General features: G+C 44.3%; 1 protein-coding gene across 4 annotated transcripts in view; it reads left to right on the plus strand.

Annotated features, from left to right (window-relative positions):
* Positions 1-23,869, plus strand: part of SMOC1 (SPARC related modular calcium binding 1) — a 158,748-nt gene that overhangs the window by 71,280 nt on the left and 63,599 nt on the right. For all 4 annotated transcript variants that reach the window (XM_043556462.1, XM_043556463.1, XM_043556461.1 and 1 more), the window contains exons 2-3: positions 3,866-4,031; positions 5,191-5,303. In XM_043556462.1, coding sequence (XP_043412397.1) covers positions 3,866-4,031; positions 5,191-5,303 — 279 coding nt within the window. The remainder of the gene's footprint in view (positions 1-3,865; positions 4,032-5,190; positions 5,304-23,869) is intronic.

Genomic DNA, 23,869 nt, shown 5'->3' on the forward strand with positions numbered 1-23,869 from the left:
CTTTAGCGGTTGGTGGCTGGCACACAGTAGGCTTTTGGTAAGTGGCTTTTGACTTTGGGAATCCAGTTGTGCAGGAGGGGCGGACCTTCTGTTTGCAGACTTGCCCTGTAATAAAGAAGGGCGGTTTTGGTGTAGTTGGAAGCACGGCTTCGAGCCAGGCTGTGGGTGTCACTTCCAACACTCACACCCTGTGCTTAGAAGAGTTACCTGGGCTTTGGTCTCCTCATCTGTAACATTAGGTTTGTAGCTTACTCTGCCTATCACGGGCTTATTGTAAAGACTAAATTAGCAAACACAGTGGAAGTGATACCTAATTATTAGTTCCTGTTGTTACCGATCTTCAGAGTTAAGGTCTGGCTACTAAATCCCTTTGTGACCAAGGATGAGTTCCTGGGTTTTCCCAGGCTTTAGGAGATACAGATAGTTCTGTCCTTGTCCGATCCTGAGAAAGAAAGGGCACGTTTTTCCTTGGATCCTGCTGATTCCCGTGGCAAATTAACCTAACCAAGTAGGTCTTAAAGGCAGGCCACACTGCAGGTAAGTAGCACGTGGGTCCACAGATGAGGCGGTGGTGATAACAGCAGAGCCATGGCCTGTGCTCTCAGATGGTCTCGGGGTCACTGGTTGGCCTGGAGAAGCCTGGATGTGAGGACACCGATCCCACCCTCGGCCCAGGTGCCGGCTGCTCACCAGGCAGAATTACAGAGCCAGGTCTGGCTGCATTTCTAGGCTGCGGACAGGTTAGGCATGGGTCTGGGAGAGCCATCCATCCAGAGGGGGGAAGAGAGATGTTTTGAGACCGGCTTTGTGGGTTGCAGCCCCCTGTGTCCTGTGTCCATCCAGGAGCCTGTGGCCAGGGCTTCCCAAACCCGCCTCGTTCAGCTGGACCTTTGGGGTCCAAGTTTTCCATGGCGGGCGGTCGCTTTAGGCAGACACAGTCGTAGTGGCAGACGGGCCTGGGTGGGGTAGGAGAGAAAAGACCCACCGTTCAATCTCAGAGCCAGCTTAAGTTCTGAGGTGGAGCTGGGGCAGGAAGTTGTGGACCACCTCAGCCACCATAGAATGTGGGGTTGGCACAGAGGGGAAAGCTCAGAGCATGGGGGTGCGGGAGTGGCCCAGTGATCCCCTGGGGTTATGGCAGGAGCCTTCAAGGCCAGACCTGTCACATTACACCAGTTGCTTCTGAGGTAATAGCACGTGGGAGATGCTGCTACGGGGACACATTCACCCCTCAGATGCCTGAGTGCCCCGTCCTTGTGCTCGATGCTGGGAATGTATTCACAGGCCAAATAGACATTCTCCTTGTCTTTGCGGGATTCGGAGTTGGGGATTCCATTGTTAATCAACTCACACAGTTCATCGTCACAAACTGTATTCAGTGCCGGGAAGGAAAAGTGACGTGTGAGAAGTTATTCTAGGAGACCCGTGCTCATCTGTGAGAGTCAGGGAAAGCCTCCTAAAAGAGATGATGTGAGCTGAAATCTGAACTAGGGGTGGGAGGGAAGGGAGAAGGCACAGTGTGTCCAAAGGCCTGGAAGTAGGAGCAAATGAAGCTCATTTGGGAAATGGAAAGCAGGCCAGTGTGCCTGACCAGCGGTGGACGAGGTGAGGACGAAGCGGTAAGAGCTGAGGCCAGGGAGGAGGCCCCCAAGGTCAGATTCCGCCAGGCCTGTGAGACTGTGTGAAGGTCCTGAGGGGCAATAGGACACCACTCAAGGGCTTCAAACAGGGTGAACCTGAGGGCAGTGAGGCCAAGGATCTCATGCAGGGTTGAGGTGTGGACGGCACTACCCCTTTCCACTATCCTGTCAGCTCAAGCTCTCTCCTCTGTGTGGCAGCCTGGGAGGCAGTGGGCTTCCTCTGGATATGGTTCTCTATATTATTGGTTTCCCTCCCAGAGCACTAGACTCTGCTATGAGATGCTATCAGGACATTTCCTTTTGGGCTTGGGGAGGATTCAGGTTGAACCCGTGTGTGTGGGAGCCCAGAGGGTCTGCAGGGAAGGCAAGTTGCACTGTCCATCCTGAGGAGGGCTGCATGGTTTCAGCCCTCAGCTGTTCTCTCCCTGTGCTGACCAGCCAGCATTCAGGCAGGAGGTCAGGGTCGCAGGAGGAACCGGTCTCGCATTTGGGGGACAGTGTATGCCCTAGGGGACAGGCTTGGACTCTCCTGGAATTTGGCCGGGGTGGGGTATGTTTTCCTGGTGCTCCCTTGAAGGGAGAGGTACTGCCTGCGGACTCCCTCTGCTGTTCTGGAAAAGGGTCAAACTCTCATTTATTTGCTTTGCACAAAGGGCCTGAAGATACATCGGAAACAGGGGTTGTATTTACACCCTCCCTAGATCCTATGAGTTTGGTGTGATTATTCAGTCACTCCAGTATCACCAGTGGCCAGATGTGTGCTCACGACATTGCCGTGCATTATTGTGGAATATGCATTCTGTCAACTTGTACTGATGAAGAGCCTTGAGTGGGCTTAGAGCTCTGCTCTTTAGGGGTAGATAAGAGTGGATGCAGCCCCTGCAGCCTAATCATGGATTATTCAACAGAAGCTCACGGATTCTTGATCCAATTACTGTTTTCCAGCTGTATCCTATACTTGCTAACAGGGATTCACTAAAAAAAGGGTTCACGGTCAGGTAAGTGGGAGATGCATCATTCTGCATGCCCCTTGACCTGGTTATCTATTGCTGTGTAACAAGCTACCACAAAATTTAATGGCCTAATACATCAGTTTATTATCATCCCTTACAGTTCCATGGGTTGACTGGGATCAGCTGGGTGGTTCTCACTGGGGGTGTCTCATGTGATTATTTTCACTTATTTTTATTATTTTTATGCAATCAGATGATAGTGGCGGTAGACTCATCTAACAGCTTCTTCACTCACATATCTCTGTGCCTGGGTTGGTTGGGCATTTCTCTCTGCACCTGGTTTTGTCACATGCTAGCTTGGGCTTCCTCATAGCATGGCAGTCTCAGGGCTCTTCGGCTTCTTATGTACTGACTGAGTTCCTTCAGAGTGAGTGTTGTGAGAGGCCTGGGAGGAAACTGTAAAGCTTCCTATGACCTTGCTCAAAAGGCCCCAAACATAATTTCCACAGCATTTTATTGGTCAAATTACTGAGGCTGGCCCAGATTCAAGGGAGGGAATTAGCTCAACAGGAAGAGTAGCACACAATTTGCTGCTATCACAATGTATAAGAATATATCAAAGATGTCAAGCAGTCCTGCAGCAAGGAAACCTGTTTAACCCAGTATTTCCCAATCCGATTATTATCTTTTTAAATCAGGAAATCCTTTTCTCAGAGAAAATCACTTACCTCTGCCAGAGAACAATGGTCAGAAGTTGAAGGGTGATGGAGTTGGGTCTCAGTACTACTCTCTAATAAATGAAACTCCCCAAAGCTGGGATGCAGAGATTGCTAGTGAGTTGCTGATTTGGGGAAGTACCCAAACAGGGGTCATGTGACTACATGCAAGGATGGAGAGGCTGAATATCCCGGTGGCGAAAGCTTTGATTTGACTTCTGACCGATCTAGGTTCAAATCCGTCACTTCTAGCTGTGTAACGTTGGACAAGTTCCCTCTTTCTGGCTTGATTTTCTTTATCTGCAAAATAAATAGTTCCTATTTCATAGGGCTGTTGTGAGGATTAATGAGATCCTGCCTGTGAATGACTTAGCACAAGATGCTTTCCTTGGTTAGACTTCGTGGCGGCTGAGTTCCCTTCCACTTCTAGGGGTTAATGACTTTGGGTTTATTCTGGACCTGCGCCCCAAGGCGAGGCAGTATTGTAAGACACGGGCTCACCCCTGCTTTTCTTGCAAACGTAACCTCTGTACTCTTTCCCTTTTCTCCAACCTAGTTCCTCATAAGTGACCGTGACCCGCAGTGCAACCTCCACTGCTCCAGGACCCAGCCCAAACCCATCTGTGCCTCCGATGGCAGGTCCTACGAGTCCATGTGTGAGTACCAGCGAGCCAAGTGCAGAGACCCGACCCTGGGTGTGGTACATCGCGGTAGATGCAAAGGTGAGTATGGGCACATTCGCCCAGCCGCAACGAGGCTCCCGGGCCGCATGGCTCCCTTCGTGCTGTGCTTGAAGTTTCGTGGGAAACTCAGAATGCGTCTGTTCATTTTGTTTGCCACTAACCCTCCGCCCTCCCACCAGGGAACATGGGAAGGAGAACTGGCCTACCTGAAGGAATGAGTACTTTTCTGTCCTTCCAACACTGCCACCAGGCTAGGGCTTAGAGAGACGTGCTGCTATCTGGCTGGTGCCCTTTATTTGTATTTTTCGTTTTTGTAAATGGAGATGCTTAAAATGGCAAGACGTTATTGTTGGCTCCCGAGTAGGGATTCCAAATGGCTGGCCAACAGATGGGTTTTGTTTGGGCTGCTCGCGTGTTTAAAAATATTAAAAACATTTGAGACAACATTTCAAAATTGAGAGATTCAACATAAAAATCTGGATTTTGGTACTTCTCATAAATAATTGGAAGCCCTGGTAATGTTAGGTCTGTGTTCCCTCCCACAGGGAAACACATGGCTAGACCTGAGTAGCAGCTTCCTCCTCCAAAGGGGAGCCCGTTCTCCACTTTGCCGCAGTCCTCAGCACTCCCTGTGGTGTCTCCAGGCTGAGTGCCGTTCTTTGCACACCCAGTTCAGTCCCCTAATTTATATCACTTTCCTAGGCCCCGTGGAGATTGGAGTTTGTGATTTAATCAGCTCTGGGCTGCTTCGAGCTGTTGTCGGAAATGGCATAAGACTGAGCAGGCTGCCCTAGAGCTTTTGGTGTTCCAAAGAAAGTGCTTGCAATTCTTAAACCATAAAACATCTTTGAGACCCCTTGGGCTTGCAAGTTTTTTAATACGCCCAGTGAAAAAAATTTTCCCCTGGTTGGGGGTGGGTGTGGCTGAAGGTACTTGGGAGAAAAAAATAAGCAGAATCGGGTATAAATACGCCTCCCTGGCTTTTCTAAGGTCAACATTAAGGGGACGATGAGGCCGAGCAGCACTTATTAGCCACTGCCTTTGTGTTGTTAGAAAATCCAGTTGGTGGTATTGTGGGCTCACCCACAGGCAGAGAGGTTTTCTCTCAGCATGCCTAGTCCTGGGCAGCCATTTTGTCCCATGGCTCCAGTGCGGATCCGGGTGAAATATGAAATGTGCTCCTTCTCTCCTCTTATAGACGCTGGCCAGAGCAAGTGTCGCCTGGAGCGAGCACAGGCCCTAGAGCAAGCCAAGAAGCCCCAGGAGGCGGTGTTTGTCCCGGAGTGCAGCGAGGATGGCTCTTTTACCCAGGTGAAGCCTTGGCCAAGTCTCTCGGCCCGATTTCCTGGACTGAGGCCAAGGGGAGGCGCTTGAGAGTGGGAGGGCCCCTCAGAGCCTTTGCTTTCTGGGAAACAGCTGAGGGCTCTTTGACACCTTCTGGTACTACCTTCTGGTGCCTGCATTCCCCCTCCTGGGCTCTCCATGCCACCCTTTGCCAGCTGGCAGTGGGTCCTGAAAAAGGGGCATGGAAGTCTGAGCCAGGAAACTGGTATTGCTTGGTCCCCATGCTCCCTGCTGGCTGTCTCCATTTTTCTCTTCTGTCAAATGCTGACTGATTATTTTTCTTATCCCAGCCAGTTTCCATGGGCAACCCCTGGTAATCCCATCACTGTTTATTTCTACCCCTTCTGCACTCCCCTTCTTCCTACCCCCCGTCCTTGAACGAAGCAGTGCTCCCTCTGAGTACGCATTGTCCCACGATTCTTGGTGTGAGTGCGAGCGTGTGCACGCGCGTGTGCGCATGCACGCACCCAGATTTTAACATTTCTTTTCAGGCAGTCCCACCTCGCATCCTGCGTTGTCTTCTGGCTACTGCTTTGTGTAATAGTGACGTTGGCACAACTATTTCTAAAACAGGCAGCATGGGGACAATAGGATGCCCCTTTACAATGCTTTGAGGCTAGATGGGGGATGTCGTCTGGGGGGGTGGGAGGCAGCTGGATGAAGGTGTTGTCAGGGTGAAAGTAGGGAAGTTCGCTGGACGAGGGTGAGTCAGCCACATGGTTGGGGTGATCGTGGTGCCTGCTTCTCCCTTTGTGGAATAGGGCCCCATTTGGGGGAGTCCCACTACCTTAGGGCTGGAAGCAGAGGCTTCAGAGGTTTCAAACCTTCTCTGTAATTCTGAATCAAGGGGGCAAAGGGTGTAGCCTGGCCTTTGGTTTCATGGGTTTCGTGTTTCTTTTCAGGGCTGGGCCTGGGGCTTGCTGATTTCAGACTGACGCTTGTTGGGAAGCGTGGACGGGTGTTGGGGAAGGGTTTGGGCATCATATTTTTTTTAAGTTTGTTTATTTATTTAGAAAGTGTGCACGTGAGCAGGGGAGGGACATAGAGAGAGGGAGAGGGAGGATCGCAAGCAGGCTCCTAGCTGTCAGCGCAGACGTGGGGCTTGAACTTACGAATCGTGAGATCATGACCTGGGCGGAAACCAAGAGTCCGACACTTAACTGACTGAGCCACCCCACGTGCCCCTAGGCATCGTATTTCTTAAAGTTCATAGCCAGTTCACACATTTGGCCAGGATTGAGAGCCCCTGGATTACACCGACCTTGGCTGTCGACCCTGTGAGAGGCGCCCTTGTTCATTTTCTCACGTAAGCCTCACCGGAGGCCTGTGAGGTGGGTGTTGGTGTCCCCATTTATAGGGACAAGGAGTGGCAGAGCCGGGATTCACACTCAGACCCCACTAGCGCCCATGTCCTCCTGGTCCTCCGTGTTCTGGTGCCCTCTAAACTGGCAGCTGCCAGGGAGAGACTGAGGTGGGGAGTGCAGGGAGGCGGTCTCATGCTGTGGTTCGAGCGTGGGCCCTGGAGCCACAACCCCCGGGTGTGATGCCCAGCCCCCCACGTCAGGCGGGTCACTGAGCATCTCTGGGCTTCAGTGTCCTTCTGTGAGCAACGGGGATTATGATCTCCGTTATTATCCTATATAACCATAATAATTACACTGTACATATCATTACATGTTACTACGATGACTACCATTCTTAACGAGAGTCGCTATAGCTTCCCTCATAGGGCCGGGGTGAGGGCTAAATATGTTATCATGTGCACGACACTGGGAACACACAAATGCTATTTAAGCATCTTGCACATTCGTCATCATTACTCCCATATCTACTCTGGTTCTACTCACGACTCCCCGAGGTGTTACGGGTGACGTCACTTAAGGAACATGAAGCCTTTTGTTGAGCCTCCCCCCTCATCAGTGTTTTATTTTTTTATGTCTTCTGGTGAAAAGAACGCAGGTGACGTTTGCGTACGTATTTGAAACTGCACTGCTGGGAATTCACGTGCAGGGGAGATCATCAGACCTCCCTCTACCACTTTGGGGCCGGGATGGGGGTAGAGGTCATAGGGAGGAGGCGGAGTGGATGGCCGTCCTTTCCCCCTTTCTCTAGGATTGTGTAATCGCCAGTGTGTTGCTTATGAGAAGGTTGACCCCTGCCCTCCTGGTTCTGAAGTGTCCTCTGCCTCGCGACACACAGCTGCTGGCCAGCTTTTCTTTTGGCGAGGCCAGGGCAGGCCAGGTGGTGTTTGCCGGAAAGGAACTTCCAGATTAGTCGGGACAGAATTGCTAAAAGAGAGGGCCTCTGAAGTTCAGCAGAGGTTGGATAGACAGTCGAGAACCCCTTCATTTGTTTGACACGCTAAGCACTGCCATGTGTCTCCAGGCTCGAGGCTGGCTCGCCCCGGTGGGCAGCCGGGCAGCCAGACAGCCGGCCCGCCGGCCCGTCCTTGTTACAGTGATTGAAATGGATGTGCTCTTTCCCTTGATCAAAGACGCTGCGACAACTTCACAAAATGAGGCTGCCTCTTTGAGTGTGCTTCAGTCGCAACGACAGGCTGCCCAAGGGCTGCGAGACAAAATGCTTTCTCCCTCCCCCAGCCTCTGCTGTCACTTAGCTGGACTTTTGTCTTGTTTTGTTTTGTTAAGACCCAAATCCAGCGACCAGCTGTGCTGCTTTAGTATTCTTTAGAATATTGATATGCGCACATCATGATGTTATTACCGTATCTTGGCCCTGTGAATTGTAACGCAGTATCACGCTCTTGAGGTTTATGGAGGGAGCAAGGGGACCCTAATGGGACTGGATTTGTTGGGCATGGGACACAGCTTGGGACCACATGAGTTGGTTGGTTTTAATGGGGTTCATGTGGGACGCAGAGGTCTCTGTTCTCTTCCTTGTTTTCCCTGTCCTCTTTGTGTGCCCCCAGCCCCCATCCCAACTTAACACAGCAGGGTGGTGCACATTAGGTCACATGTGCCTTTTAAAAACCTTGATACCGAGTCTGCCCCCCAAATGCTAGGAGTGGGACCCCAAACATTTTAAGCTCCCCAGGTGATGATAGTGTGTGGTCAAGGTTTTGAATGACCTGCTGTTGGAAGGACTTCATCACTCTTGTTCTTGATTGCATCATCGGAATGTGGAGTTAAGGCTCTCTGGTGACCTGCTGAGTAAGGCTGGGAGTTAAGTGCTTTGTCCTTTCCTGCGGCCTTATCTGTTTTCTCTTCTGGGCGTCAGGAACGAAATTCCCGACATCTGTTCTGCCAAGTCCTCTGCCAAGCAGTTGTCTGATGCCCAAACTGATGAACTGAAAGCCCGGCCCGTAGTGGAAGGGGATTGGATTAGCACCACCAGGAAATGTTGGCTGGAGTTTGTCAGGCTTGTGCATCACTGAGTAATAATGATCTACTCTACTGAGTGTTACTTGGTGCTAGGCACTGGGTTTTACACCCATTAATCTTCACTGGAACCCTTTGAGGTATTTACTAATACCCTTATTTATAAAAGAAAACTAAATTTCAAAGAGGTTGAATAACTGGTTCAAGGTCACTGCACTAGAAAGGATTTGTACCCAGGGCTACCTAATTTCAAGGCCTGTGCTTTTGACTTTTTTATGCTATAAAAGTGGCCTTGATGCGTATGTAATTCATTTTCATCACCATTGTTATTCCAGAAGTCCCCACTGTGATGCTGGTGATCAATCGATAATGGGGGGAAAAAGAAGGAAAGAAAGAAAGAAAGAAAGAAAGAAAGAGAAAAAGAGAAAGAAAGAAAAAAGAAAAAATCCTTTTGGTTATAGAAATCTTCAAATATACAAAATAGAAATAATAGTATAATGAACTCCATGTATCTGTCACCCAGCTTCAACAATAATTAACATGTGGCCGATTCTGTTTCATTTCTGCCTCGTTTTCATCTCACATCCCAAACTGGATTGCTTCAAAGCACATCCCAGACACGGTGTTTTTTTCATCTCAAACATTTTGGAGTTCCTCTGTGTTGTGCACTGTGTGCTGGTTGGCATGGAGGGTTTAAGAAATGTCACGACTTGTGCCTTCAAGGAGCTTATGTGCAGAAAAGATACGAGAACCAATAATAAAGTAGCTAGTATACAAGGCCATACATGTACAACTGGTTATATTTCAAACGCCCATTTACAAGTCAGTAATTTGGAATTCTGAGCACATTTTATTGTTGAGAAAATAAATACCAATTAAAATTTCTGAACATAAAACCTTAACCAGTACTAAAACACACATGACATATATTAGCCTTAATGACAAAGGGCTAATATATAAAGAATTCTTACACACCAGAAGGAAGGAGATCCTAGTAGAAAAGCAGACAAGAGATAACCAACCAGCAGCCACACGGTAGTAACAAATAGCCAATGAGTGAATATGAGTCCTGTCACTTTCCTTAGTAATGAAAGAAATACACATTTAAAAAAAAATGTCATTTTGCTTCCCAAATTGTTAAAAATTGGAGAAAAGATGGTAATATTCAGGCTTGAATACTATTAACTATTGAGAATTGCTAAAGGGAAAAAACTACCCCCACTTTGCAGTTTGGAAAGTAAATTGGCATTGGCAGTTTGTGGGATAGTTTTGCAAAATGGGTCAAAAGTCCTTGGTTGTGGCCACATCTTGTGCCTATACTTCCACTTCTAGGAATTTATTCTAAGGAAACAATTGAAAATCTGTGCAAATCCGTAGCCACAAGGAATTTTATCTAAGTTCTGCTTATAGTAGCAAACATTTGCAAACAATGTAAATATCCAATAATAGAGAATTACGTAAATAAATTAGACATAATTTATATGCAATTCGCGGCTGCCATACTCTGCATCTAGTAAAATGATGTGTTACAGAGGCTCATTTCATGTAGTGGGTGTATGTGGGTATGGTAGGAACTTCATTAATCAAATAATTTAAAATAGAAATATTTTCATTTTGTTCTAAGTAGAAAAGTTACACCTACTTTGTAAGAGAAGAATTCTGATAATGCACAAGGACATAAGGTAAAAAAAGTAGAGCCAATGATCTCATCTCCATGAAAGAGCAACAATTAATTCTCTAACCCTCCAGTTTTTTTCCTTTGTGTGGGATTATCATTATTTAGGACAAAAATGGTGTGATATCATATATCTTTTAATAATATTTTCTTAAGCTAATTACATTGTGGACTTACTTCCAGGTTAATTACATATAAATCTATCCAATGTAAAAAAATGTTATTGAAGTATAATTGACGTACCATTACTATATTATATTAGTTTCAGGTGTACAACATAATGATTCAACTTTTGTACACATTGTGAAATGATCATCTCAATAAGTCTAGTTACCATCCATCCCCATACAAATTTAATATAATATTATTGATGATATTCCTTATGCTCTACATTACATCCTCATGACTTATTTATTTTATAACTGGAAGTTTATACTTCTTGTTCCCTTGATCTATTTCACACCTGCCAACCCCTCTCCCCTTGGAACCACAGTCTGTTCTCTGTATCTCGGTTTTGTTTTGTTTGTTTTGCTTTTTAGAGTCTACATATAAATGAAATCATGCCGTGTTTGTCTTTCAGTGTCTGACTTATTTCACTTAGCATAATACTGTCAAGGTTCATCCATGTTGCCACAAATGGCAAGATTTAATCCTTTTTTATGGCTGAGTAGTATTCCATTGTGCACGCGCGCGCACACACACACACACACACACACACACACACCATGTTTTCTTTATCCATTCATCTGTTGTTGGACCCTTAGATTGTCTTCATATCTTGGCTATTGTAAACAATGCTGCAGTGAACATAGGGGTTCTTATATCTTTTTGAATTAATATTTTCATTTTCTTTAGATAATACCCAGAAGTGGAATTATTGGATTATATGGTAGTTCTATTTTTAATTTTTTTTTAGGAACCTCCGTATTATTTCTATAGTGGTGCACCAATATACATTCCCACCAATAGAGTATAAAGATTCCCTTTTCTCCACCTCCTTGCCACCACTTGTTATTTCTTGTCTTTTTTATACTAGCCATTCTGAATGCTATCTCACCGTGGTTTTGATTTTCATTTTCCTGACAATTAGTGATATTGAATATCTTTTCATGTGCCTGTTGGCCATCTGTATGTCTTCTTTGTAAAAATGTCTATTCAGATCCTTTGTTCATTTTTAAATGGGATTGTGTTTTTTGTTAAGTTGCATGAGTTCTTTATATATTTGGATATTAACCTCTTATTGAATATATAGGTTGCCTTTTCATTTGCTTGATGGTTTCCTTCTTTGTGCAGAAGCTTTTTAGTTTGATATAATCCCATTTGTCTATTTTTGCTTTTGTTTCTCTTGCCTTTGGGGTCAGATCCAAAACAAAACAAAAAACAAAAACAAACCAATAAAAACCAAAAAAAACCCCAAAAAACCCAAAATGAAACATTGCTAAGACTTATGTCAAGGAGCTTATTGCTTATGTTTTCTTCTAGGATTTTTATGGTTTCAGGTCTTACATTCAAAATTTAACCCATTTTGAGTTTATTTTGGTATATGGTGTAAAATAGTGGTCCAGTTTCATTCTTTTGCATGTGGCTGTCCAATTTTTCCAATACTATTTATTGAAGACTGTCCTTTCCTCTTTGTATATTCTTGCCTCCTTTGTCATATATGAACTGACCATACAGGCATGGGTTAATTTCTGGGCTCTCGATTCTGGTCCATTGGTGTATGTGTCTGTTTGAATGCCAATACCATACTGTTTTGATTACTGTAGCTTTGTAGTATAGTTTGAAATCTGGAAGTATGGTACCTCTGACTTTGTTCTTTCACCAGATTACTTTGGCTATTCAGGGGCTTGTAGGTTCCATACAAATTTTATAGTTATTTCTTCTAGTTCTGTTGAAAATGCCATTGGAATTTTGAAAGGAATTACATTGGATCTGTAGATTGCTTTGGGTAGTGTGGACATTTAAGCAATATTAATTCTTACAATCCATGAGCACAAAATATCTTTGCACTTATTTGTGTCTTTCTTAATTTCTTTCTCTAATGTCTTACAGTTTTCAGTGTATAGGTCTTTCACTTCCTTGGTTAAATTTATTTGTAAATATATATTCTTTTTGATGCAATTGTAGATAGGATTGTTTTCTTGATTTCTCTTTCTAATATTTTGTTATTACTGCATAGAAACACAACAGATTTTTGTATATTAATCTTGTGTCCTTCAACTTTACAGAACTCGCTTATTCTAACAGCTTTTTGGTGGAAGCTTTAAGGTTTTCTATATAGAGTATCATGTCATCTGCAAATACTGCAAGTTTTACTTCTTTTCCTATTTAAATGGCCTTTCTTTCTTTTCTTTGCCTAATTATTGTGGCTAGGATTTCCAATACTATGTTGAATAAAAATGGGGGAAGATAAGGCTCCTTATCTTGCTCCTGATCTTAGAGGAAAAGCTTTTAGCTTTTCATTATTGAGAATAATATTAGCATTGAGTTTGTCATATATGGTCTTTATTATGTGGAGGTACATTCACTCTATATCCACTTTGTTGAGAAGTTTTAATCATAAATTGATGTTGAATTTTTTCAAATACCTTTTCTATATCTGTTAGGATGATCATATCATTTTTATCTTTCATTTTGTTGATGTGCTCTATCACTTTGATTGATTTGTGGATATTGAACTATCCTTGCATCCCTGGAATAAATCCCACTTGATCAAGGTGTATGATCCTTTAATGTGTTGTTCTCTGGTCCTTTCTAATCTTTGTTGCTTTTGGTATGTATGTATGTTTGTATGTATTTTTTCATCTTTTGTCCCCTCAGAGAGTCCCCCTTAAAATTTCTTGCAGGGCTGGTTTAGTGGTCACAAACTCCTTTAATTTGTGTTTGTCTGGGAAACTTTTTATCTCTCCTTTTATTTTGAATGACAGCCTTGCTGGATAAAGAATTCTTGGCTGCATATTTTTCTGATTCAGCACATTGACTATATCCTGCCACCCCTTTCTGGCTTGCCAAGTTTCTGTAGATAGGTCTGCTGCAAACTTGATCTGTCTTCCCTTGTAGGTCAAGGACTTCTTGTCCCTTGCTGCTTTCATGATTCTCTCCTTGCCTGAGTATTTTGTGAATTTGTGTATGATATGCCTTGTTGATGGTCGGTTTTGTTGAATCTAATGGGAGTCCTCTGTGCTTCCTGGATTTTGATGTCTGTGTCTCTCCCCAGGTTAGGAAAGTTTTCTGCTATGATTTGCTCACATAACCCTTCCACCCCTATTTCTCTCTCTTCCTCTTCTGGGACCCCTATGATTCTGATGGTGTTCCTTTTTAATGAGTCACTGATTTCTCTACTTCTTAAATCGTGCTCTTTTGCCTTAATCTCCCTCTTCTTCTCTGTTTCATTGTTCTCCATAAGTTTGTCCTCTAAATCACTGATTCTCTGTTCTGTATCATCCATCCTGGCTGCCACAGCATCCATTCAAGATTGCAGCTCAGTTATAGTATTTTTTATTTCATCCTGACTGGCTTTTACTTCTTTTATCTCTGCAGAAAGCGATTCTAATCCATTTTTGACTCCAGCTAGTATTCTTATTATGGTGATTCTAAATTCTGGTTCAGACAGCTTGCTTGTATCTGTGTTGGTTAAGTCCCTGGCTGGCGTTTCTTCCTGCTCTTTCTTTTGGGATGAATTCTTCATTTTGTCATTTTGAAGGGAGAAAAGGAATTAATGAGGTAGAAAAAATTAAAATTAAAAAACTATTAAAATTAAAAAATTAAACACACACACATACACAAAATCGAATAAATGATGCTTGATCGTAGGTGTGTTTTGGTCTGGGTGTTGAAAGTGGCTTGATAGATTAGAGAAAAAAGGGAAAAAGAGGGAAAAAAAGGAAATCGTTTGAAAATTTGAAAAAATGAATACACTGAAGTAGACTAAAGTGAAATGATGGAAGTAAAATAGAATTTGAAAAAATTTACACAAAAGTAAAAAATATAGTACAGGAGCTCCTGGGTGGCTCAGTCGGTTAAGCGTCTGACTTCAGCTCAGGTCATGATCTCACAGTTCGTGGGTTCAAGCCCCGCATCGGGCTCTGTGCTGACAGCTCAGAGCCTGGAGCCTGTTTCGGATTCTGTGTCTTCCTCTCTCTCTGCCCCTCCCCCACTTGCGCTCTGTCTCTCTCTCTGTCTCAAAAAGAAATAAACATTAAAAAAAATTTTAAAAATATAGCAGAAAAAAATTAAAAATATTGTTAATAAAAATTGAAAATAAAAATAAATTTTTCTCTTTCTGTATCAAGAAACAGAAAAGAAATGAAAAAGAGAAAAAAAAAGAAAGAAAATTGAATAGTTGGACCAGCTAACAGACTGAAATACTACTAAAATTACTTCGTTTTCCCCTAGAAGTCAAACTGTGAAGCGCTTTATAGTCCATAAACTAAGCAGCAGTGAGACTTGTGTTCTTGAAGAGTGAGGTTGGCCCAGTTAGGTGGGGGTTAGTGTAATGGCTCTGTTCTGCACTAGATGGGGCTGCTTAGCTTACTGGGGTGGATTGTTGTGGCACTTGTAGGCATGTACGCACATGCTGGGGAGTGGTGAAAATGGCGTCACCCAGCTACCCAGTCTCTAGTATCGGAACTCTATTCTCCCTGATCAGCAATCATGCACCCGTCCTTCATCTTTGGCTTCTGTCCACTCCCCGCTTCCATACTGTCCGTGGCCGAGCCCCAGGCAGCGCCTCCCTCCCAAGTTTTGTCTCAGATGCAGCTGCCTTCCCTGGCCCCCCACTTCTGCCCCTCTGCGGAGGGTTTCACGGAGCAGTGACCAGGTGCTGGCCGCACCCAGGAACGCTTGCAGGACCATGCTGCTGCCGGTGCTCAGAGATTGTGGTCAGGTGCCAGCCTGCCCCAGTAAAACTTCGTGAGACAGTGTAGCAGCAGCACCTCAGGGATTATGGAAAATCACAACACACATCTGGCACCAGGCTTCGCTCCCAACGACCTTGTTCCAGCACCAGCAAATGTGGCCGTTCTCTGGGGTCTGCTGGGCCCAGGTGGCCTCACAGCCTCTACCAAGTGTCCTTCTGGCAGTGGAACCACTTCTCCCTATGTGGTCTGAGAACCTCCCGGACCTCACTCTGCTCCTGGGGATTCACCCTTCCCACCAGAGCACCACCAGGTATTGAGCTACAGAGTTGCAGACTGCCCTCCCCCTGTTTACAGTCTTAATGGAATTTAAACCCTCTCCTTTCTCGTTTCTCCCTTTTTAGTTCAGTCCCTGTGGCTGTTTCCAATTTTCCACTTTCTCTCCAGCTGCTTTTGGGGAGGGTGCTTTTCTCGTATTCTCCCCCCTGCCCCCTGTGTCCATTCTGTCTCCGCACCCAAAAGTGGCTCCCTGCCCTCCGTGGCTTTTCTCTCCCCAAGTTCACCTCTCCACGCTGCCTACCTGCTGAATTCTGTGGTTCAGGTTGTGCAGATTGTTGTGTTAATCCTCAGGTCAGTTTTCTAGGTGTGCAGGGTGGTTTAGCATTGGTCTGGCTGTATTTCATGGATGCGAGACACAAAAAACTTCCATGCTGCTCTGCCATCTTGGCTCCTTCCAATCCTTTAATGTATTGTTGAATTTGGTTTCCCGATACTTTGTTGAGGAGTTTGGCCTTCACTTTTCTTCTGTTGTTGTCCTCGTCTGGTTTTGGTATCACAGTGATGCTGGCCTCATAAAATGAGTTTGAGAGTGTTCCCTCCTCTTCATCTTTTTGGAAGAGTTTAAGAAGGATAGGTATTAAATCTTCTTTGAATGTTTAGTAGAATTTGTCAGTGAAGCCATCTGGCCCTGGACTTTTGCTTGTTGCGAGGATTTTGCTTACTGATTCAGTATCCTTACTAAGTGATCAGTCTGTTCAGACATTCTATTTCTTCTTGATTCAACTTTAGAAGATTGTATGTTTTTAGGGATTTATCCCTTTCTTCTGGTTTGTTCAATTTGTTGGTATGCAGTTGTTCATAGTAGTCTCTTATAATCCTTTGTATTTCTGTGGTATCTGTTGTAACTTCTCTTTCATTTTTTTATTTTATTTATTTGAGTTCTTTCTCTTTTTTTCTTGGTGAGTCCAGCTGAAAGTTTGTCAATTTTATTTATTTTTTTCAAAGAACTAGTTCTTGGTTTCACTGATCTTATCTATTGTCTTTTTATTCTCTATTCTATTTATTTCTGCTCTAATCTTCTTCTGCTACCTTTGGGCTTTGTTTGTTCTTCTTTTTCTAGTCATTCAAGTGTAAAGTTAGATTATTCATTTGAGATTTTTCTTGTTCCTTCAGGTAGACCTGTATTGTTATGAACTTCTCTCTCAGAGCCACTCTAGCTTCATCCATAGATTTTGCTGTGTTATTTTTCTGTTTTAATTTGTATCTAAGTTTTTTTTTCTTCTTTGGTTTTTTTCTGTGACCTGGTAGTTGTTCAGTAGCATGTTGTTTAACCTCCAAGTATTTGTGGTTTTTCCAGTTTTCCTCTTGTAATCGATTCTTAGTTTCATACCATTGTGGTCAGAAAAGATGCTTGAAATAATTTTAATTTTCTTCTATTTATTTGTTTTGTGGCCTAACATGTGATTTATCCTGTGGAATGTTCTATGTGCACTTGAGAAGAATGTGTATTCTGCTGCTTTTGGATAGACTGTTATGTATATATCTATGAAGTCCGTATGGTCTTATATGTCATTTATGACCATCGTTTCCTTATTAATTTTTTGCCTAGATGATCTGCCCATTGATGTAAGCTGCTATTCTTATATTGCTGTTGATTTCCCCCTTTGTGTCTGTTAATATTTGCTTTATATATCTTGGTGCTTCTATGTTGGGTACAAAAATATTTATAAATGTTGCATCTTTTTGCTGGGTTAATCTCTTTATCATTATGTAATGCCTTTCTTTGACTTTTATTTCAGTGTTTATTTTAAAGTCTTTTGTTGGATCTAAGTATTGTTACATCAGCTTTCTCTTTGTTTCCATTTGCACGGAAGGTATTTTTCCATCCCTTCACTTTGTGTGTGTGTGTGTGTGTGTGTGTGTGTGTCCTTACTTCTGAAGTGAGTCTCTTATATGTAGGCAGCATATAGATGGGTTTTATTGTTGTGTGTTTTTTTAATCCACTCAACCACTCTATGTCTTTTGATTGGAGAATTTAGTTTATTTACATTTAAAGTACTTATTGATAAGTATGTAATTATTGCCATTTTGTTAATTGTTTTCTGGCTGTTTTTGTAGTTTCTCTCTGCCCCTTTTTCTCTCTTCCATTGTGGTATGATGTCTTTAGTATTATGTTTAAATTCCTTTCTCATTTTCTTTTGTGTATAAGTTTTGCTTTGTGGTTACCCCAAGGTTTACGTATGCATTCTGTGTATGTATGTAACAGTCTATTTTAGGCTGATAGCAACTTGAATTTGAATACATTCCAAAACTATATTTTTAGTACACCGTCCCCCAAGGTTTTACATTTTTGACATTACACTTTACCTTCTTTCATTTTATATATTTTATAACTAATGTAGTTTTAGTTAATTCTGCTACTTTTGCCTTTTAACCTTCATACGAGCTTTATTAGTGACTTATCCACTACTTTACTGTATATTTACCTTTTCTAGTGAGACTTTTTACTTTTGCATTTTTTTGTTGTTAATTAGTGCCATGTATTTTCAGCTTAGAGAAGTCTCTTTAACATTTCTTATAACGCTGGCTTCATGGTGATGAATTCTTTTAGCTTTTGTTTATCTGGGAAACTTTGTCTCTTCTTCACTTCTGAATGACAATCTTGCCAGGTAGAGTATTTGTGGTTGGAAGTTGCTGAAAATCTGCTCATAGCCTTTTGGGGTTTCCTTTGTATATAACAAGTTGCTTTTCTCTTGCTGCTTTCAAGATTCTCTCTTTAATTTTTGACATTTTAATTATAATGTGCCTTGGCATGTATCTCTTTGGGTTCATTTCATTTGGAACTCTCTGGGATTCCTTGACCTGGATGTCTCCCCCACCACCCCCCTCCCCCAGGTCAAAAAGTTGTCAGCAAATAAGTTTTCTGCTCTTCTTTTCTTCTTTTTCTCTTCTCCTTCTGGGACTCCTATAATATGAATGTCATTCTGCCTGATGTTGTCCCATATGTCTCTTAAGTTATCTTCATTTTTAAAATGCTTTTTTCTTTTTGCTGCTCTGTCTGGATAAGTTCCAATGCTTTGTCTTCCAACTTGCTGATCCATTCTTCTGCTTCATCCAGCCTGCTGTTGAACCCCTGTAGTGTATTTTTCAGCTCAGTTTTTGTATTCTTTGGCACTGTACTGTGACTTCTGTTTGGCACTTTAAAAATGTTTTCTATCTTTGTTAAAGTTCTCACTGGGTTCCTCCATTCTTCTCCCAAGGTCAGTGAGCATCTTTATGATCATTTGAGTTCTTTACCAATTTGAATACTTAGCTCTGTATAATTACAGAGGTCTTTTTCTGAGGTTTTGTCTTGTTCTTTCATTGGAAACATAGTTCTGGTTCCTTATTTTGGTTGACTCTCTGTGTTTGTTTCAACGCATTAAGCAAAACAGCCACCTCTCCCAGTCTTGAGGCTTGTGTAGATGATGAACCTGATAGTTCAACTTTGCCCGAGTTCTTGGTTGTCTCTTAAACCTTTGTGATTATTTAAATAGCCTGATTTATTCCTGGTATGCCCCTGTTGCTGAAGGTATGCCAAGACCTGTCAATGTTACGAGGGAAAGAATCTCATTTAGCACCGGTTTCAGGCTGACTGGAAGCCAGATTCTCAGGCAGCAGCTTTTAAAGAACATATATGTGTGTGTGTGTGTGTGTGTGTGTGTGTGTGTGTGTGTGTGGTTCTTGGGGCTGCAGTCATAATACCTTTCAACCTCCAGGTCAGAATATCTGGAGGTGTTCCCTGGGTGGCAGTTGCAAAAATTGGGGCTCCAGACGAGTGTACAAACTTCTTTCTGGAAGGTCTTCTCAAGATGTAGCAAGCCCTAGAGTTTCACAAGAATGGTGTCTCCCTGGTTATGTTTTCTAGGGGTGCCTTAGTAGCCTCTAGATATATGGGAAACCTGAAGCTTGTCCCTCAGGCTGAAACTCCAGGATAAGTAAATAGGCCTTTTTCACAGGAAGACTGGGTATGTGTTTCAGTCTGCAGTCTTTGCAGTCCTGGATAAGGTGTTGGCCTGCCAAGAACTGTCTGAGAATTTATAACTGTCTGTTATAGTCCCTGGGAGCTCAGGAAAGCCAGCCCCCTGGGCCACTGGGCCAGGCAAACAAGGGGTATCCCCTGTGTGGTTTGTGTGCACTGGTTTTAGCAGGGCAGTTGGAGAGTGTAGGGGTCAGGGCACGCTCTCTGACTTCAGAAATGGAGTAGGATAATGCCTCAACTGAGGGCTTCAGCCACGGGACTGGAGAGGGCCTTGTCTGCGCTGGGCATGCTGGCTCCAGATTGGGTGCTGGAGAAATCCATGACCACTTAACTCCCCAGCCCCAGTTGGGGTATGGGAGAGTGTCACGACCACCTGTGCTGCTGACTTTAGGAAAGGAGTGAGAGAATGCCATGACTGTTCGTGCTCGTCCACCCCAGCCAGAGAGCAGGGTAGCGCGACACCTGCCTGTGCTCTCTGGCCTCAGCAAGGCAATGGGACAGTGCAGGCAGGGGGAGGTGCTGTGTCTGCACAGCCCTGCCTGCAGTAGCAGGGTAGGTGGAGAGTACCCAAATAGCATCTGCTAGCACCTCTGTCTCTAGAGAGAGCCCCAACTGTCACCTGCCCCTCCAACAGATGCCCCAGACCAGCAAGTGAGTCTCCTTTACGTACAGCCGAGGTGCTTTGCAAATTGCTTTTGCACTGGATCCTTGGCATGAGTGAGACTGCACGTGGGACTCTTAAAAGGGGAATCTCAGGGGCGCCTGGGTGGCCCAGTCGGTGAAGCGTCCGACTTCAGCTCAGGTCATGATCTCGCGGTCCGCGAGTTCGAGCCCCGCGTCGGGCTCTGGGCTGATGGCTCAGAGCCTGGAGCCTGCTTCTGATTCTGTGTCACCCTCTCTCTCTGCCCCTCACCTGTTCATGCTCTCTCTCTGTCTCAAAAATAAATAAACGTTAAAAAAAATTAAAAAAAAAGGGGGGAATCTCAGTTTCCGATAGCATTTTGGGTACCTTGGGTATCAGCCCCTTGGTTTTCTAAGACAGGTGTTTTGGGGGGCTCATCTCTGGTGTAGATCCCAGGGTTCTCAGAGAAATGCTGAGATGTCTCTGCCTCTCCAACCCATTTGTATGTGGTTCTTGTTTTTGTTTTTTTTTCAATGTTTATTTTTGAGAAAGAGAGTGCGTGCTAGCGGGGAAGGTGCAGAGAGAGAGAGAGAGAGAGAGAGAGAGAGAGAGAGAGAGAGAGACAGAGGATCTGAAGTGGGCTTCATACTGACAGCAGAGAGCCTGACATGGGGCTCAAACTCACGAACTATGAGATCAGGACCTGGGCTGAAGTCGGACGCTCAACCGACGGAGCCAGCCAGGCGCCCCTTGATGTGGTCCTTTTATCCTTTGTTGTAGAGGAGCAGTTCATCTAGTTTTCAGGTCTTTTTCAGAGAAAAACCATCTGTTTGCAGCTAGAGATCCATACGTGCCATGGCAGGAGGTCATGGTGAGTTCAGGTTCTTCCTACACCACCATCTCGGACACCTCCTGTCTACCTCATTGTTAATGGCTGCATTGCATTCCAGTGTTTGACTGTACCATGAATCCTGGAAATTCAGGGATTCAATTTCCAGAAGCTGAATATTGGGTCAAAAGGACATGGATTAAAAAAAAAATTTTTTTTAATGTTTATTTTTGAGAGAGAGAGAGAGACATGAGCAGGGGAGGAGCAGAGCAAGAGGGAGACACAGAATCCAAAGCAGGCTCCAGGCGTTGAGCTGTCAGCACAGAGCCCGACGTGGGGCTCGAACCCACAAACTGTGAGATCATGACCTGAACTGAAGCCAGTTAACTGACCGAGCCACCCAGGCACCCTGGAAGGACATGCACTTTTTAAGGCATCTGATACATACGACCAGATTGCCTTCCATAGTGTTGAGCATGGTGTGGTTGATTTGTGGTTGTTATCAAATATATTCCCAAGCCATTTAAATTTTTTTGTGTAGACGGATTTGTAGTTCTAAGAATATTATGGAATATAAAACACCATTTGTAATGTTATTTCTTTCTTAAATGTTTTTATTTATTTAAAGAGGGGTAGGAGCAGAGAGAGAGAGAGGGGTGGAGAATCCCAAGTAGGCTCCACGTTGTCAGCACAGAGCCTGACGCAGGGCTGAGTCTCATGAACCGTGAGATCATGACCAGAGCCGAAATCATGAGTCAGGCGCCTAACCCACTGAGCCACCCTGGCGCCCCTGTAATGTTATTTCTATGCAAAAAAATATTTTGTTTCCCATCTTTGATTCCATGTTCCAGGAACAGTCTTCCTTGATAAAGCTTCATCTGGCACTAACACTTTTCTCACTTGTACTTGTTCTAATCACTACTCCCCACACGAATGCACACATATACATGCTTTTTTATTTCCTGAGGTCTTTTTTTTTTTTTTTTTGGCCTTGAGGGGCCTGGGGAGCTGTAATTTTTTTTTTTGATGATGATGCTTTGTTTTGAAGTTGGAAGTGCAAATAAAACATTCTGTGCTCCCCTTGTCTTACCGTTAGATTTCCTGCAACTTCGGGAACTACAAATTATTCCCTCAGTGCCTGGGCCGAGCTATGAAGCAGGTGTGAGTGTTCATTTTTAGCTCTTCCTCCTCCCCGCCCCCATCATGCAGAACTACCATTCCTGAAGTCACCCCTGCAGGCCTGCACTGTGTGACTGGCTTGACCTGGAAGCACCCAGGTTTACCACCTGGGCCCTCTTCTTCCAGGTTCCCAGCGCGTATGGAAGGGATTGATGGTCTGCTGACCCTGGTGATTGAACATCGGCAGGGCTGGAGTGCTAAGCATTGTCATGGGGGAAGGGCTTGTCCTGTCTTTGTTGACTCTAGAAGCTATGTCGTTTTGTCTTCGTGTGGAACTGTGTTACCTAGAGCGATCATGTGGGTCTCGGCTCAGTACAGAGGCCTCTCTAGGTAAAGTACTGAAACCCTGGCTGCTTCCATAAGCTCGAGTGTTCTGAGCTTCTCTAGCCATAAATGGCTCCTTTGGAAGCCCCCAAACAAAGCCAGTTCTGTATGTTTTAGTGGATGGTGGCTTGCTCTAGGCTTCCTAAGCCTCCTATAGCGTGTACAATGCCAACTTCTCTTTTTTCTTTTTTTTTTTTTTTAAAGCAGTTACACTGTTAAAAAAAATCAAGCCCATCCTTTATGTATAAATGGCATAATGGTAAATAGACCCACTGTTGGTCAAGTTGTTGCTTTTCTTTTTTCTTTTTGGGTAAATACTCAATAACCATATTATTATTGTTATAATTTGAACGTCTACTGTGCCAACGGCATCTTATTCCTTGCTGTACATGTGTTTTTCATGGCATTGCTTTTGTTCCAAACAACCAGATGTTGCATGTGAAAGTTTACATGAAAGTGCCCACGAGTTAGCACATAATTGCTCTTAGGCAAATGTTAGTTTTCTCCCTCTTTAGGTATCAGTTTGCTCAACTCTAAAATGGGAGAACTAGTTGAGCTATTTCAGAGGTCGGCAAACTGTGACCTGTGGGCTGGCCACCTGGTTTTGTTCTTTAAAGTAACAGCTTTCTTGAGATATAATTCACATTCCATAACATTTATTCTTTCAAGTGCACAGTTCGGTGGCTTTTAGCATTCACGGGGTTGTGCAGTCACCTTCACACCGTAATGCCAGGACACTGTCATCGCCTAAGAACAACTCCTGTACCCGCTGGTACCGTGAAAGTGAATTTTTACTTTTGTAAATGATGGTAAGGACAGGGCCTGATCCTTCCAGGTACAGGAAGGACTTGTCTAGCAAGTGGCTCATCTACTCTGCTCATACACAGTGGGAGTCACTGCTCTCCTCTTTTCAATGAGTGCAGGGCAATGTGGGTGGATGGAGCCTGCTTTACGCTCGAACACTGTATCTATCCATTGTGTTCTGTGAGGACTCGCCTGCCCAACCACTGCTCTGTCCTCCTCTTCAAGGCTGAATGGCCACCTAGCATCCTCTCCCAGATTGGCTGGCATCGTTTGCTTTGCAAGCTAGTCTCACAACTCAGGCCTGCAGAGGTGACTTCAGGAAGCACAGTTCTGTAATGGGAGGATGGGGAGGAGGGAGAGCTAAAAAGGAACATCCAGACTGCTTCATAGCTCAAGCCCAGGCACTTAGAAAGAGAAGGAGAGGGTGATTGAAGCCCCCCATCTCTGAGCCTCACTTTTCCCACAGGCAGCAGGAAGGCTAGAGGAGCAGGCCTCTATCCTCCCCTTCTTCCCAAGTATACCCCCTCTTGCACCTTTGATTTCTGTGGTAGACAGATGGAGGGTCGGACTCACCAGGGACCACGGGGAGCTCAGATGCCCAGCTGG

The sequence above is a fragment of the Prionailurus bengalensis genome, chromosome B3 (genome assembly GCF_016509475.1).
Source record: "Prionailurus bengalensis isolate Pbe53 chromosome B3, Fcat_Pben_1.1_paternal_pri, whole genome shotgun sequence".
NCBI lineage: Eukaryota > Metazoa > Chordata > Mammalia > Carnivora > Felidae > Prionailurus > Prionailurus bengalensis.